The sequence below is a fragment of the Hyperoodon ampullatus genome (assembly GCF_949752795.1).
Source record: "Hyperoodon ampullatus genome assembly, chromosome: 14".
Lineage (NCBI taxonomy): Eukaryota > Metazoa > Chordata > Mammalia > Artiodactyla > Ziphiidae > Hyperoodon > Hyperoodon ampullatus.
The window spans coordinates 39,887,308-39,903,440 of NC_136927.1; the positions used below are offsets into that span (position 1 = coordinate 39,887,308).

At 41.9% G+C, this 16,133-nt stretch overlaps 1 protein-coding gene across 2 annotated transcripts in view; it reads left to right on the forward strand.

Moving 5' to 3' along the window:
* Window positions 1-16,133, forward strand: part of PRKCB (protein kinase C beta) — a gene marked incomplete at both ends in the record, with an annotated part of 309,492 nt that overhangs the window by 205,746 nt on the left and 87,613 nt on the right. For both annotated transcript variants that reach the window (XM_079719618.1, XM_079719617.1), the window contains 2 exons: window positions 11,506-11,662; window positions 12,844-12,978. In XM_079719618.1, coding sequence (XP_079575744.1) covers window positions 11,506-11,662; window positions 12,844-12,978 — 292 coding nt within the window. The remainder of the gene's footprint in view (window positions 1-11,505; window positions 11,663-12,843; window positions 12,979-16,133) is intronic.

Here is a 16,133-nt window from a genome sequence, read left to right on the forward strand (position 1 = left end):
GTTCTAATTCTGAGGATGGCATCAGTACTGTTTAGTTGGTACTTGGGTTATGGCATTTGGAAGTATTTTGAATATAATTGTGTGTGTGTGTGTGTGTGTGTGTATTTACGTACAGTGGTGAAGAGTGGGAGAAGGTGGGGAGGACTTAGTAGGTGCTATAATGACCTTGAGATATGAATAGTTTGGTAAAATTATAATAAACAGAAAATGGGAAGGATGCCTGTTTCCTACAGGCTGGTTAAGACCCATTGCTTTAATCATCCATCCATCCATTTAGGATAAATGGGTCCAGCAGGAAAATTCTCCCTCTTTTAGTGCTTCTGTGCCATTGAGGATGTTTGACAGTACATAACGGGGAATATTCCTCTGTTGGGACTTCTCTGAACAGATGTTTTCTTCCCTCATCATCCCCAAATGACAGTAGAAGAAACAGAAAACTTATCTTCAAATGACAGCCCTTTCCTCTGACTGCCTGGGGAACATGACGTGAGAATGTGGGTGTCGGGTTTTAAAAAATCCGTTGGGTCCCATGATTCAGTGATGTGGTTAATGTAGATAGGACTCTTCTATCAAGCCGGGGTGCCCATCGAAGAAATGAGAAAATATGCACTGGTTCTCTAGAGAAAGGAGGTTAAGCCTGTCTTCCTCAGAGCTGGAAGGCTTTCGTCCCGAGCCTCTGGAAATTAAACCCATCACTTAGAGAGCAGATTGTGGGACTTCTGGCCATTGCTACTTGGGCTGTGCAAAGCCGCCGCCGGACAGTTTTGATTGAATGTCGAAATTAAGCTGCCGAGTAGTGACTCTGCAGCTCCAGGGACCCCATGTTAGTATTTATGTCACATCTTTAGAAATAATCACATTGTGAAGCAGCGCCCAAAGCCATGTCAGCAGCCACTGCAGCTCAGGGTTTGGACGCCACCCGCCCGGTGCCTCTGCTGCATTTGCTCAGCACAGGTTGGTGGAGGGGTGGGGTGCTGGGCACAGGCACACCATCAGAGTTCTTGTCCTGAGGATGCAGGCAGAGAAGCCATAAGCCTCGTCTCTCTGTTTTCTCTCAACTTGAGGCATGAGGTGGTCTCCAAACAAGAAATAAAGCTAGCTTATTGGGTGCCTTACTCACAAACCATCTGTCCTAGGCATAGGAAAGACCCCCAGGGCCAGCCTGAGGGGAACAGGTGTTCATGAGGCCAGGGTTTATGCTTGTTTTTCCAAGCTGGTCTGAAGAGCACCTCCTCTATCTACATGGTGCACACTCTCCCTGCATCACCAGGGTGGCCCAGTGACATCGCCCACACCATTGGGGAGTGCCAGGCTGCGCTTGTGAGATCTCAAAGGGTGACCAACCCCGATCCTCTCCGGGGAGTGGAGTGGTCTCTGGACCTCTAGGGGTTGAGGCTGTATAGAGTCGTAGCAGGTGCAGAGCAGCCCTGGGAATTGCAAGACCCTGAGTGACCAGGGAAACCTCTGTAGAAAATAGATGACACTAAACTGGGTTCAGTGGATTATAGAATGCCCAGCTTTCCAAGTTTCTGGCTCTAAGAAGAAACCAGCTACACAGCATGAAAGTTGCGTGGTTTTGGCAGTGATGTACAGACTCTGAGCTTGGGGGAATCAGCTGACTGGATCTTGGGGCATCCAAGTTGTATCCAATTCAAGTTTGTTGAGCGTAACTGTGCACAAGACTGGCCTCCCATTAAGTAAAGATATTTTTCTCCCAGATTTAGAGTAACTTTTTAATTTTTTAAAATAAATTTATTTATTTTATTTTTATTTATTTTTTGGCTGCGTTGAGTCTTCGTTGCTGCAGCGGGCTTTCTCTAGTTGCGGTGAGTGGGGGCTACTCTTCATTGCAGTGCGCGGGCTTCTCATTGCGGTGGCTTCTCTTGTTTCAGAGCGTGGGCTCTAGGCACGCGGGCTTCAGTAGTTGTGGTGCACGGGCTTAGTTGCTCCGCAGCATGTGGGATCTTCCCAGACCAGAGCTTGAACCCGTGTCCCCTGAGTTGGCAGGTGGATTCTTAACCACTGTGCCACCAGGGAAGCCCTAGAGTAACTTTTTTAAATTAAAAAAGTAATTCATGCTCAACTGAGACCATATATTTAACTTCTCCTTCTTCCGAATTCCCACTGAATGACTAAGAGATTAAAAAAGGGAAAAATTTATCAGGGCTTGCAAACCAGAGAGTGTCAATCGCTTGCCAGAACCACTGAAGAATTTCTCTAAGATACAGTTGAGACAATACAAGCTAATTTTGTCTTCTCTTTTCCAACATCTAAGCCTCTTAATATTTTTCTTTTATGTAATTATATTGGTTGGTACTTCCAGAATGATGTTAAATTATAGTGGTGATGGTAGGCATTTTTAATTTGATTGCAGCCTTAAGGGAACTAGAAATGCCTCTAGAGTTTCACCAGTAAGCACGATGAAAGCCTTTGATACATTTATTATACCAAGAAAAACATGTATCTCTTCCTATTTTTCTAAGGGTTAAAAGAATGATTATTGAGTTTTGTCACCTGTCTTTTTTGTCATTTTTTGAGATAATGACATGTTTTTTCTCCTTTGACCTAGTTTTATAGTGAATAATATTAATAGATTTTCTAAAACTATGAAGTGTTTTGTTTAGAGAGCATGTAATCAGACTTGAGGTTTTGAAAGATCTCTTTGATGTAGGGGCGTGGAGGAAGCGCAGAAAGGAGCAAGACTGTAGGCGAGAAACCAGCTAGGAGAGAAAAAAGGAATGTGCAAACAACAACCATGTGCAACTGCTGTTTACCCATCACTCATTACCTGCCAAGGACGATACCAGGCACTTTACAGGCTTCAGATATAACTTAGTAATCACATAACCCTATGACACAATTATTACTGTTAAGGTGGTAACAGTGTGGATAGTAAGAAGGGCTCAGGTACATAAAATGATAAAGAGGTAGAATGAATAGTACACAGTCAAAGATTTTACCGAGGGGAGGCGACCAAGGTGATTTCCAGATTTCTCAGCACAGTTGGGTGAATGGTTAAGCACTCATCAAGGATGGCATTGAAAGAGGGGCAACACATATGCTCTGTTCTGTATGCTGGTAGGTAGGTGGGGGATGGGGGATAATGACAGGGAGGGAATATTCTTTTTTTTTTTTTAAGAAAAGAATGTTTAAAAGACTTCATTTTCATTTCTTCCTTTTTAGTGGTTCACAGGAAAGTTTTCTCTCTTTTTTAACATCTTTATTGGAGTATAATTGCCTTACAATGGGGTGTTAGTTTCTGCTTTATAACAAAGTGAATCAGCTATACATATACATATATCCCCATACTCCCTCCTTCTTGCATCTCCCTCCCACCCTCCCTATCCCACCCCTCTAGGTGGACACAAAGCACCAAGCTGATCTCCCTGTACTATGTGGCTGCTTCCCAATAGCTAGCTAGCTATTTTACATTTGGTAGTGTATATATGTCCATGCCACTCTCTCACTTCATCCCAGCTTACCCTTCCCCCTCCCCATGTCCTCAAGTCCATTCTCTACGTCTGTGTCTTTATTCCTGTCCTGCCCCTAGGTTCTTCAGAACCATTTTTTTTTTTTAGATTCCATATATATGTGTTAGCATACGGTATTTGTTTTTCTCTTTCTGACTTACTTCATGAGAGTGAGTATTCTTGGACATGCTTTGGGTTGATGTACTTATGGGATATACAGTACCAGATATATGGTAGACAGTTGTGTGTTCTGTTATAAAGCTCAGTAAAGAGCTTTTAGGTAGAAATTAAAATCATGGGAGTAGGGCCCCTGGAAAAATGTGGAAATTAAAAAGCAAACTTCTATTTAATCTGTGGTTCAAAGAGGAAATCTCAAGGAAAATTAGAAAAGATTTTGAACCCATGAAAGAAAATGAAAATGCAACACATCAAAATTTGTGGTATCCAGATAAAGAAGTGCTTGAAATGAAATTTATATTGTGGAATTCTACCAGACATTTAAAAAAGAAATGGGCTTCCCTGGTGGCGCAGTGGTTGAGAGTCCGCCTGCCAATGCAGGGGACGCGGGTTCGTGCCCCCGTCCGGGAAGATCCCACATGCCACGGAGTGGCTGGGCCTGTGAGCCATGGCCACTGAGCCTGTGCGTCCGGAGCCTGTGCTCCGCAACGGGAGAGGCCACAACAGTGAGAGGCCCGCGTACCGCAAAAAAAAAAAAAAAAAAAAAAAATGTTTAAGCCTGTGGCCAGAAGTGATTGGAGGGCTTTCCACATTGGTAGGGTTAGGAAAAAAGTAATAACTCAGGCGCACACTGATGGACCGGAGGAAAGGAAAGAGTTGAGGGATCTGAGGGTTTGATGAGGTTAAAAAAATAAATTGGTGTAAAGGGAGCAGGGGATTAAAAGGATAAAAGGTTATTGGGGAGTTCAGAGGAAGAGCCATTCCAGGTGAGACTCCAGGTGGCTGGATTGGGATGGAGAGGAAGCCATAATATATGAAGAAGGAAGGGATCTATCACATTTGGCTTCAGATCATCTGTCATACTCTGACTACCTCCTCTAGGTTCATTTATATGAAAATCACATTGGAGAGATGCTCTTTTAACCTTGAAATGGATCTTAACAGTTATATAATTTGATCTAAATTCTCTCAAAGGAGAAAGGAAATCAACGTTTGTTGAACCTCTGCCGTGTGCTTTACACTATACTTGAACACCATTATCCTCTATAATTAGGGGAACCATATAATTTATTGTCCTAACTGGACTCTCTTGAGAGTAAAAGGACAACAGATAGAGACTGAGGCTGTTCTGGGTAAACTGGCATGGATGGCCATCCTATAATTATCACACATCCCTTTGAGTTGTATGTGACTTTATCAGCATTTCGAAGACAGGGGAACTCAGGCTCAGAGAAGTCTTTTTACTAAGGGCACCTAGTTAGTGAGAGTAAAGGCAGAGGCAGGATTCAGACCTGAAGGTGTGTGTGACTCCACAGTCTAACTATTGCTAATTTGGTTCCTGATTCGCCTGCATTAGCTCCCCCATTATCGTTTCACTTGCCTTGGCTTGACAGGCTCTCTTCCAGACAGACACTGTGACGGTCCCAGCTGGAAGTCTGTCTCAACACAAATAAATGGATGTGTGATAACTGTACCATCACCAGCAGTGACGGGAAGCCAGCTGTTCTAGGAGCCTTTGGCCACGATGTGCTTGGGATGCCTTAGATGCTGCATGTGGGCTGCCCAAAGACCCCAGCTTTGCTTACTTTGTAATCAGATTCCATCAGATGAGGCCAGGGATGGCCAGTTAAGACGACTGGAAGGGGATTCTGATGGATCCATGGCTCCCAAAAGCTGTAGCATCAGAGAACCTTGAGGTTAGAAGAAGTAATAAGTGAACAGGAATCAAAAGGATGCGGATCTAGGAGTAGAGGGCTGAAGAAGCTTCCAACTTAAGGGGTAGCAGGGCAGTGTAGAGGGGTTTGGGGTTAACCAAAGGTCCAGTGAACTGTCATCCATCAGGAGGTCACTGGCATGGAAAGGGGCGTGCAGAGCTAAAATAGGTGGATAGTTCTGAAATTCTTCACGTGTTTAGTCTCTTTCCTCCAACCCTGCTTTGGTCCTGGGATATGTGCTGGGGGCATCCAGCTGATCTTAATGAGGTCATTCTGGGTCTGTGCATGGTTCACCAAGGGCTCAGGGATTCAAACCATAATCTTTGCAGATCTAGTTGCTCTAAAAAGTCTCTGGGGAACAGGGTGCAGGTCTCTGAAGGCCAGAGCAATGGATTCTTGGAGGCTGTACATGCACCACAACTGAATTGTTTTTTAAACTAAGTTTTAATAACACAGTTAATACAAGAATGCATTCACTTTGTAATAAATTCAGAATATGACAGTTAAGGCTAATGTCTCTTTTGCCCACAACCCCCAAACCAGATTCCTTTACCTCTTCCACAGATGTAACCGTTACTTCAGGCCAATTTTGGGTTTATCCTTCCAGACTCTTTTCTATATATTTACATTCATATATGACCTTGTAAAAAATTTATTTTATTATACTTGTCTCTTGAAGATTTGGAGGGCCTTGTTTATTAAAACTTTTAATTTTGACATAATCTCAAAGTTACAGAAAAGTTGCAAGAACAGTACAAGGAATATCTGCATGCTCTTTACCTGATTTGATTTGCCACTTGTTCATATCTTGCTACATTTGGTTTATCATTCTCTCTATTAAATATTTTTATATGTGTGTATATTTTTTCCGAGCCATCTGAGAATAGGTTGGAGTCATGGTTCTCATTTGCCCCTAAATACTTCAGTGTGTATTTCCCAAGAACAAGGACCTTCTCTTGCATATGTACAGTTATCCAACTCAGGAAATGTCACATTGACCCAACGCTATTATCTAATTCACAGTCCCGATCCAGAGTTCATCAATTGAACCACTGATGTCCTCAGATCTTTTTCTTAAATAAAGAAGCATTATACTGTAATTGTCTATCTTCATCTTGCTATTTTCTTCAACATGTTAGTGCATGTAGATAGCCCAGTGTTATTGACATGTACGTAGTATTTCACAGTGTGAATATGCTGTAGATTATTTACCCCTTCCCCTGTTGATGGGCACTCAGATTATTTCCTACTTTTTGTCATTGCAAACATCCTCAAACATAACTTAATGTTGGTGGGTGTTGCTTTGAATAACTGTTCTGAGGATATGTAATGAGGACAAATGAGGACTCGTGATGTTGAAGAAAGTACCTTCAAAAGGAGTTAATGAAGAGAAGCTCCTGGTTCACACAGTGGAGGATAATGGCTATAAAGCAACACAGTTATTCAGACTTTCCAATAGTTGGTTCAAAAAAAAAAAGACTAGGAAAGTTCTTGGTGAAGAACGATTCTTAGGAAAATAGTTAACAGTAGTGCTATCTTTTATGGATTCAGCACTGTGTTAGGTAACTTGCACCAGAATGCAGAGGCCTCATTTGCTCTGAAGGCCCTTTGATGGAAACAGCCAGATCTTACCCCCCAGCCAGCTTCACTTCCAAGGCAAGCAATGTTCTCTTGATTGGGACACTTTTCTCCTGTGCACTTAGCAGACTTCCACCAGGGGGGAAGGTTGCTATTTCTGCTTTGTGTGAAGCATTTTGTACCATCTGGGCTGGCTGAATTTCAACAAAGATAGTAAAGAAACATTTATCAAGAAAAATCAAAGTCAGTCTCGCCAAGTGTGGTCTAGAGAGATTTGCTTTCTCGATACATATGCAGCTCTCTTGCTGCTGGGAAACATGACTGTACTTTGAAAAGCTTCAGGAGGGACAGGCCTTTGGATCTTAGCCTGCAGCTACTGTCAACTGCTCATGATACAGTGGCTCTAGGAGCCAGAGCTCTTGGAGATGCGAATGCCAACAGTCCCAGAATCAATTCTGTTCCGTACCTTTCCACAGAAATTTTTGGCCCCTTTGGTAGAGGAGAGACCCAAAAGGACAGAAGTAGAAGAAAGGGTTCTATAAGGGTTGGGGGAAAGATGGAGTCATGCTTCAGTTAGGAATGTTTTGTTCAGGGGAAGTAGGTGCCCAGGGAGAGGTCATTCTTAAATCATTAGTTATGAGATTGGCTCAAGAATACAACATACACTTGTCCTGCAAAGAGCACTCTGAAAGAGCTGTGAGGTTGCAAACTTACAATAGAGGAACGTCCTGGTGATTGTCCTGTGGTGTCAGTTCATAAGTCAGGGGAGGGAGTGTGGTCTTTGAAGAAAGACGAGCTGTTTCCACTTGCATATGTGTTGCCAATCAACCAGACAGACAAGTTTCTTGCACTTCAGAGCGTCTCAAACCATGTTTTTATGCAGCTCCCTAGAGTGATAGATGTGTCATTCCAAGATCCCAGCCTAGAAACTGGCACATGCTGTTTTCCTTGGAAGGCTCAATAAATGAAAGTAACAGTTGGAGATTGTATTCCATGGGGGACATGCATGGGGATATTAAGAAATTATATCATCTAGGAAAGTTTTACCTAATGTGTGCTCTGTGGACTAGCAGCATTGGCATCGCCTGGGAACTTGATAGAGAAACAAATGAGCAGGTGTCACTCCAGACTTACTGAATCAGAATCTATCTGTGGGAACACATGTCTCACAAGTCCTCCAGGTGACCCTTATCCACGCTGAGGGTTGAGAAACATTCCTCTAGAAGGGTTCAAATGGAAAAGTCGGATGCATTATTCTCAAGAAGGAAAACCACAAGTGGTTCTGTTTAATATCAGTCTGCTTGGAAATGGTTAAGTCTTCATAATAAAAATAGACAAATGTGGCAAAAGGGGCACTGCATATGAATTTTAATAACAATGGAATAGCAATAATATAGCTAGCATTTATTGACTATTCCCTAGGTGCCAGCTTCTGTGCTAAACATGTATATTCCTTGTCTGACTGTACTCTTATAATAACCCAATGAGGTATGTATTATCTCCATTTCACTCATCAAGAATTTGAGGTTTAAAAATGTGAAATACCAGGCTTCCCTGGTGGTGCAGTGGTTGAGAGTCTGCCTGCCGTGAGCCATGGCCACTGAGCCTGCGCGTCCGGAGCCTGTGCTCTGCAACGGGAAAGGCCACAACAGTGAGAGGCCCACGACCGCACAAAGAAAAAATGTGAAATACCTGCTAGGCAAGATGCAGACCCTGGCATCTTATAGCCCTGTATCCACTGCACTATATGACCTGGCTACTGTCTCATTAGAAATCAACTATACTTTGAATAAATTTGGTTTTATATATTCCTTGGGGACAGGATCAACATCTTATGTTGGCCCCCCTGTCACCAGTACCTAGCAGAATGCCTAACACATTAGGGACCTGCTTATTTATTTATTTTTTTTAAGAAGATGTTGGGGGTAGGAGTTTTAATTAATTTATTTATTTTTGATGTGTTGCGTGTTCGATTCTGTGCGAGGGCTTTCTCTAGTTGTGGCAAGCGGGGGCCACTCTTCATTGCGGTGTGCGGGCCTCTCACTATCGCGGCCTCTCTTGTTGCAGAGCACAGGCTCCAGATGCGCAGGCTCAGTAGTTGTGGCTCATGGGCCTAGTTGCTCCGCGGCATGTGGGATCCTCCCAGACCAGGGCTCGAACCCGTGTCCCCTGCATTAGCAGGCAGATTCTCAACCACTGTGCCACCAGGGAAGCCCCAGGGACCTGCTTATTGAGCTTAACCAAATCAAAGAGGAAAAATTCTTGCTTTTGGTGCAAAAAAATGAGATACAACTTGCAAGCCGAGGTAGAACATGAATTCAGCCTGTGGATAAATGGAAGAAAGGGCCATGTACTAGAGTCCAGAACAGTGTCAATGCAGAATAAGTTACAACTTGCATCCCGGGGTCCCTTGTCACTCCTCAGACAGTCCACCCAGCCCTTTCCTCATTTCATTTATTCAGTCTCAACCCTTTACTAGCTATATGATCTGAGGCAAGTGAGCCTCCCCTGACTCCCATCCCCAGCAGTGGTTAGCTGCTTGCATGTAGGAAAATAAAGGGAAAATATTTGAATTTAACTAAGGCTGTGTTTGTCAGATAAAATAGAAAGAAAGAGGAGTAAGGGAGTTGACAGTAATTTCAGGGAGTGATTTTAATGCACCCAAAACTCTAAACTGGGGGTGAATGGAGTAAAGGCAAGAGGGAATGGGGAGAAAGAGAAAATATATTGTGCTCAATAGACTGATTGGTGATGAAAGGCCTGTAGCAGTGGGGTACTAGAGTTAATGAACTAGAAAATGGGAAGTGGCATAAGATCGTGGGGTACATGAAACTGAGTTTAAGAAAGTAGTGTAGGGCTTCCCTGGTGGCGCAGTGGTTGAGAGTCCGCCTGCCGATGCAGGGGACGCGGGTTCGTGTCCTGGTCCAGGAAGATCCCACGTGCCGCGGAGCGGCTGGGCCCGTGAGCCATGGCTGCTGAGCCTGCGCGTCTGGAGCCTGTGCTCCGCAATGGGAGAGGCCACAACAGTGAGAGGCCCTCGTACTGAAAAAAAAGGAAAAAAAGAAAAAGTAGTGTAATTGCTGGATGATAAGCACCAGGGAGGAGGTGATGGGGGTGGAAGCAAAGGTTGCAGGGAATGGGGGGTGCTTTACCCCTACATTTCTGGTTCTGTTATCTTATTACACTTATGAAATACTTAGAAAAGATGTTGAATGATGGCTGTGGTAATGGGTATCTTTGTCTTATTCCTGACTTTAATGGGATTGCATTTATCATTAACTTTGGTGTCTATTATTTCAGATATCCTTTATCCTGTGAAGAAAATTTCCTGTTATTTCTAGCTAATTGCAATGATCCTATGGTTTTCTCCTTTGACCTATAAATATGATGAATATTTTAATAATAGATTTCTAAGGTTGAACCATCTTTGCATTCCTGGTAGGAGTCATTATTTATTAGCCTTCTAGCAGATAGTCTGATTGAGTCTGCTAATACATTCCTTCCCTTGGCTCTCTGCATTACTGGTTTTGAACTGACTCCTAACTAACTTCTTCCCATTTCTCCAGGTTGATGTCTTATTCTACCTTATCCTCCCTATTCCCAGTTGCATCTGCACTGCTGATCTCTGCTTTCTTTCCCCTCTCTAAGCCTCCTTTACCCAGGGTGTTCTTGGTTGAGGGTGGAGCCTAATGGTAATGCTGCTCTTTTTCTCTCTATGGGCTGTCTGGATACTGGTTATGGGTGCCACATGGAAAATAGTTGCACTTTGGTTTAGAGGGCACTCTTTGTCTTTTAGCTTTTTCTTTTTGAATTCAGGTAAAATGCACATAACATAAAATTAACCATTTTAAAGTGTACAATTCAGTGGCATTTAGTACATGAACAGTGTTGTGCAACCATCATTTCTATCTAGTTCCAAGGAATTTTGTCACCTGTAAAGGAAACCCCATAACCATTAGGTAGTAACTCCCCATTCCACCTACCACCAGCTCCTGGCAGCCACTAGTCTGCTGTCTCTTTGGATTTACCTGTTCTGGATGTTTTATATGAATGGAATCATAGAATATGTGACCTTTTGTGTCAGAGTACACACATGTTCATAGCAGCACTATTCACAATAGCCAAAAGGTGGGAATGGCCCAAATATTGATCAACTGTTGAATGGATAAACAAAATTTGATATATCCATACAAGCGGATATTGTTCAGTCATAAATGAAGTACAATGTGTATGAACCTTGAAAGCATTATGCTAGATGGAAAAAGCCAATCTTTCTTGTAGACTTTTTGGAAAATAAGATTAGAGAACTTACAGTTAATCTACAGGGCAGAGTGGGGAGAGCAGTATGAAAGTCAGAAATCAATTTTAAACCATTATAGAGCAGAGTCTACATCTTTTCAGTTTATCTCACTTTGTGCGCTTCTTAGCTGTTGATGTTAATAAATGAAAATTCCCATTAAGTAAGTGTGATGCCAGTGATCTTTTCACAGGTTCTACAACCATCAGTAGCTGGTGCTTAAATATTCTGGGGCTATTAATGCTAAAACTGCTTTTTCTGTTTTTAGTAAGAGATGCTAAAAACCTTGTACCTATGGACCCTAATGGCTTGTCAGATCCTTACGTGAAACTGAAACTGATTCCTGATCCCAAGAGTGAGAGCAAGCAGAAGACCAAAACCATCAAGTGCTCCCTCAACCCGGAGTGGAACGAGACATTTAGATTGTAAGTTAAAATCATTGCAGCCCAGCCTGGGTGGTGCAGGTTGGGTTGTGGGCCACCTGAGGTTGGGGAGGTCCTCTCCCAGCTTCTCTTTCCTTTGCTCCTTCCCTGCCTCCCTCCTGCCTTCCTTCCTTTCCTTCCTCCCTCCATCTGCATTTTTGCATTGCAAGCCAAGTAAAACTTGGAATTTTTTTTTTATACAGTGCTGAGAATGTCTCTGGTGTGGGAGAGTGGGTGGGATGGAAAATAGTGTGATGTGTTGCTAGGTGAAGGCAAATTGTGGGAGAAGCTCTGGGTCTTGGCAAACATGGGACATAACCCATAGGGTGTGGGGATGACCTCTCTAGGGCTGGGTGCGTGGATAATGCTGGGCCTGTAGCTTGCTGGGAGCTCTCTGCCAGCTGCCATGGAGGATTTTACCTGGCTAGTGCTTCAAGAATGTGGGTTCACTTCCTGATGCATCTGGGCCAACAAATACGACATATACCAGCTGATATTTATTGAGCATGTACTATGTATAATGAGCACTGTATTAACTGATCTAGCTTCGTTGGTCATTTCATCCCCATTTTACCACCAGGGCTTAAAGAGGTTAAAGCACAGGCCAATGTCCCACAACAAATACAGGGTGGAGCAGGATTCAGCGACAGACAGTCTGACTTCAAGGGCCATGGGCCAAAAGCATGATTCCTTGTGGTGCCTCATTCCTTCTTTCCCCTCTCAGGGCAAAACTGGGGGCCTATCTCAGCCTCAGTCAAGGACATGCCCTAGAACAATTTCTCCTAGACTGGCACCATCAAGACTCTTTCCTTCATACATTTCCTCAGCCTCATCCTCAACCCCCATGTGTGCAAACACTCACACAATTATATGATTGACATCTATAGTTCTTATAGTGACTGTGTCAGTAGGATTTCCTGAACATCATGGATCCTATTAGGACAGAAGGCAGCAGAAGTAGTTAGAACTGTCCCTGTCAGAGCTGGCCTAGGTCCTCCACCTGTTTAAACCACAGGCTGTAAAACAGGAAAAGCTCTACCTCCCTGGGGAGCTTGCCTGGGATGGAAACTGAACAGCTTGTAATCCTTAAAAATTCCTACCTTCAGGCTTTGTCCTCTTGTACATTTCATCTGCTTGAGAAATCACCATAACCTCCACCGACTTCTCTTTTTTTCTCCTTGCAGCCAGCTGAAAGAGTCAGACAAAGACAGAAGACTGTCTGTAGAGATTTGGGATTGGGATCTGACCAGCAGGAATGACTTCATGGGATCTTTATCATTTGGGATTTCTGAACTGCAGAAAGCTGGTGTTGATGGCTGGTAAGGGAAATTTCACTTTGAAAGCAACAGTACAGCTTGGTCCATCAAAATGTGGGAGCAAGTATGTTTCCTTTTTTCTCCTAAATGTGAAACACTAAGGCAGAATCACAAAGTGAAACACAAAGTGAAAGCTGGTAGATTGGCTCTGCCTCATAGATAGTTTTATTTAGTCCTCATGCAAAAAAAAAAAAAAAAAAAAAAGAAAAGAAAAAAGAAAGAAAGAAAGAAAAGAAAAAAGAATTAGTTGCCAATATTTTCAAAATCGGGAAATTTCCCATAAAAATCTGGACCTAGAGGGCAAAAATGAGGACAGTTGAATAGTTAATACCCCCTTTAGACAGGATGTGGATTTTCTATTTGCCACAGTCCTCACCAGTCCCTATTGTTTTACACTGCCCCACTTTACACAATTATATGGCTTGACAGGCCCCATGGGCACTAAAAGGGCTCTCACACTTTACCCAGAAGATATGTGTAATCCACTGTCAGATTGTGACTCCATTAAAAGATGCTTCTTCATTGGGACTGCTTACCAAGGCTGGTCACAAAAGTGCTGGAAGGTTGCTGTCATAGCTGCAAAATCTCCTTTGTTCTGACATTTTTGCTTTATTCCCTTCTAATGGCAAAAAATCCTGCCCCAATATTCCCATCAAAGAGGCTGGATAAGTCCTCTTTGGCAACTGTTTCTTTCCCAGTTATCTGAGTAAAGGAGTCAGAAGAGATGGCCCACCTTGGCACTAGAACTTTGGGAGAAGTAGTAATTAGGGGTGCTCCTATCTCTTTAAGAGAAATTGTCTCATTTCTGAATGGTCCCTGCTCAGGGCTTTTTCAGTTACAAGTGAAAGACAATCAAAAATCAAACTGGTTTAGCAAGAAAGAGAATGGATCACTGGGCCCTCACATCCTTTCCATCGTCCTCCTTACAACTTCCTTGTCTCTCCTCCACATTTATCGTAGGCTTTTATTCAAATATATATTGAGTGTCCACTCCGTTCCAGTCACTAGAGATACAGAATAGTAGAAAATAGTGTTTGATGCTGATGAATGCTATAGAGAAAAGTAAACAAGAAACGGGTAGGGACTGCCAGGGGACGGTGACATTCTGGTTTAATAGCGTGCTCAGGAAGGGACTCTCTGAAGAGGTGACATACAGCCAAGACCTGATGGGGGTGAGGGAATGGACCAAGTGAAGATTTAGGGAGAAACTGTCCCACACAGAGAGAATTAACCTGTCCACTTTGGTTGCAGAATTGTAGGGACCTCTTGCCTAGTCGATCATTTTCCATGCTTCCATGTTCAGTCTTTCCAAGTCCTCTGGCTTTGTGTAAAAAGTGACATGTTGTTGGATTTAAAAAAAGAAAAGAAAAGAAAAAAGAAAACGTCATTCTGAAAGTGTTTTCCTCTTTTCCGTAAGGAAAGTGACATGTTGTTGGATTTAAAAAAAGAAAAGAAAAAAGAAAACGTCATTCTGGAAGTGTTTTCCTCTTTTCCGTAGGGAAGTGTTTTAACATGTTTGGTCTTAATTTCTCCATTTTTATCATGGTGTTTCTGTTTCTAAAGGTTTTATTTTTTTCCTTTGCTATTTCATTCTTTTCTTTTTTTTCTGCAGCTGAACAGATTATCCTAAATCATTGTTACCTTAAAGTCATATTTCTTTAAGCTTTCTTTTGTTATTACTAATAGTCATGTTTTGGTCTTATCACACACAAAAAATAACTAAAGCTTTGGAATCAGACTTCGTGGGTTAGAATTTCTGTCCTACCACTTCCTAGCTGTGTACCCCTGGGCAAGTTACTTTGCTTTTCTGTGCCTTCTTTCCTCATTTGGAGATAATAGTGGTAATTAAGTCATAGGATTGTTGTGACATTAAATTAGTTAATATAAGTGAAGTGCCCAGTGTCTGGTAAATAGTAAGCACTCAGTAAGTGTTAGTCATTATTATTAATTGAATAATTATTAGAAAAATATAAATAAGCAAACAAAATATTATCAGAATCCCATTGCCCAGAGATAATCACTATTGACCATTTTTAGAGTTTTTTGCTGTGTGTGTGTGTATGAAACAAAAATGAAAACTTACTGTCCATACTGTTTGGCAGTGTGCATTTTTCACCTAACAATGCATTATGAACCCTTTTCCTTATCATTCAGTAATCTTAGGCAACATCATTTTTAGTAGCTTCATATAGTCCATTCTTAGAGATCAGCCTCAATGTACATAATCATATTCTTATTATAAGATATGCAATACTTACCTATATAAATAATTCTACAGTAAACATACTTATAGTGAAACCTTTGTGCATGGCTTTAATTATTTCCTTAAAAATTCCTAAGCCTGGAATCAATGGCTTTGAGACCATATGCATTATTCAAGTATTTGCCATAATGTTCTGTAATTTTTTTCAGTCAGTTTACATTCTCACCAATGCTGTGTGAGACTTTTCATTTCACCCACACTTGTCAACATCTGGTATTATAAATTTCAAAGATGATGCAAAGGCTATACCTATTTTGTTACTAATTATACATATTTACATAATAAACATACAAAATATGATACACATTTTTATATATACTTTTCTTATTTTATAATATAAATATTTATTATTATTATACATATATTTGTTACTAATTATGTTGAATGTTTTCATTTGTATATTGCCTTATTTTTGTATTTATAAGTGACTATTTCCGGTGTTTTGCCTATCACTTTCTTATTAATTTAGAAGAACTTTTTTTTTTTTTTTTTTGCGGTATGTGGGCCTCTCACTGTTGTGGCCTCTCCCGTTGTGGAGCACAGGCTCCGGACGCGCAGGCTCAATGGCCATGGCTCACTGGCCTAGCCGCTCCACGGCATGTGGGATCTTCCCGGACCGGGGCACGAACCTGTGTCCCCTGCATCAGCAGGCGGACTCTCAACCACTGCGCCACCAGGGAAGCCCTAGAAGAACTTTTTATGTAAGAAGGATAAACTATACATTTGCTGAAATATATGTTGCAATATACCCCTCTTTGATGTTGTAGGTTAATTTTGGTAATATGCATTTTTTCTTAATGGTATATAAAGCATTCCATTCAACTCTAATTAATATAATAAATATCAAGCCAACTGCCAGAAAAAGTTCTCTAGTTTGTCCACTGATTCACTAGTT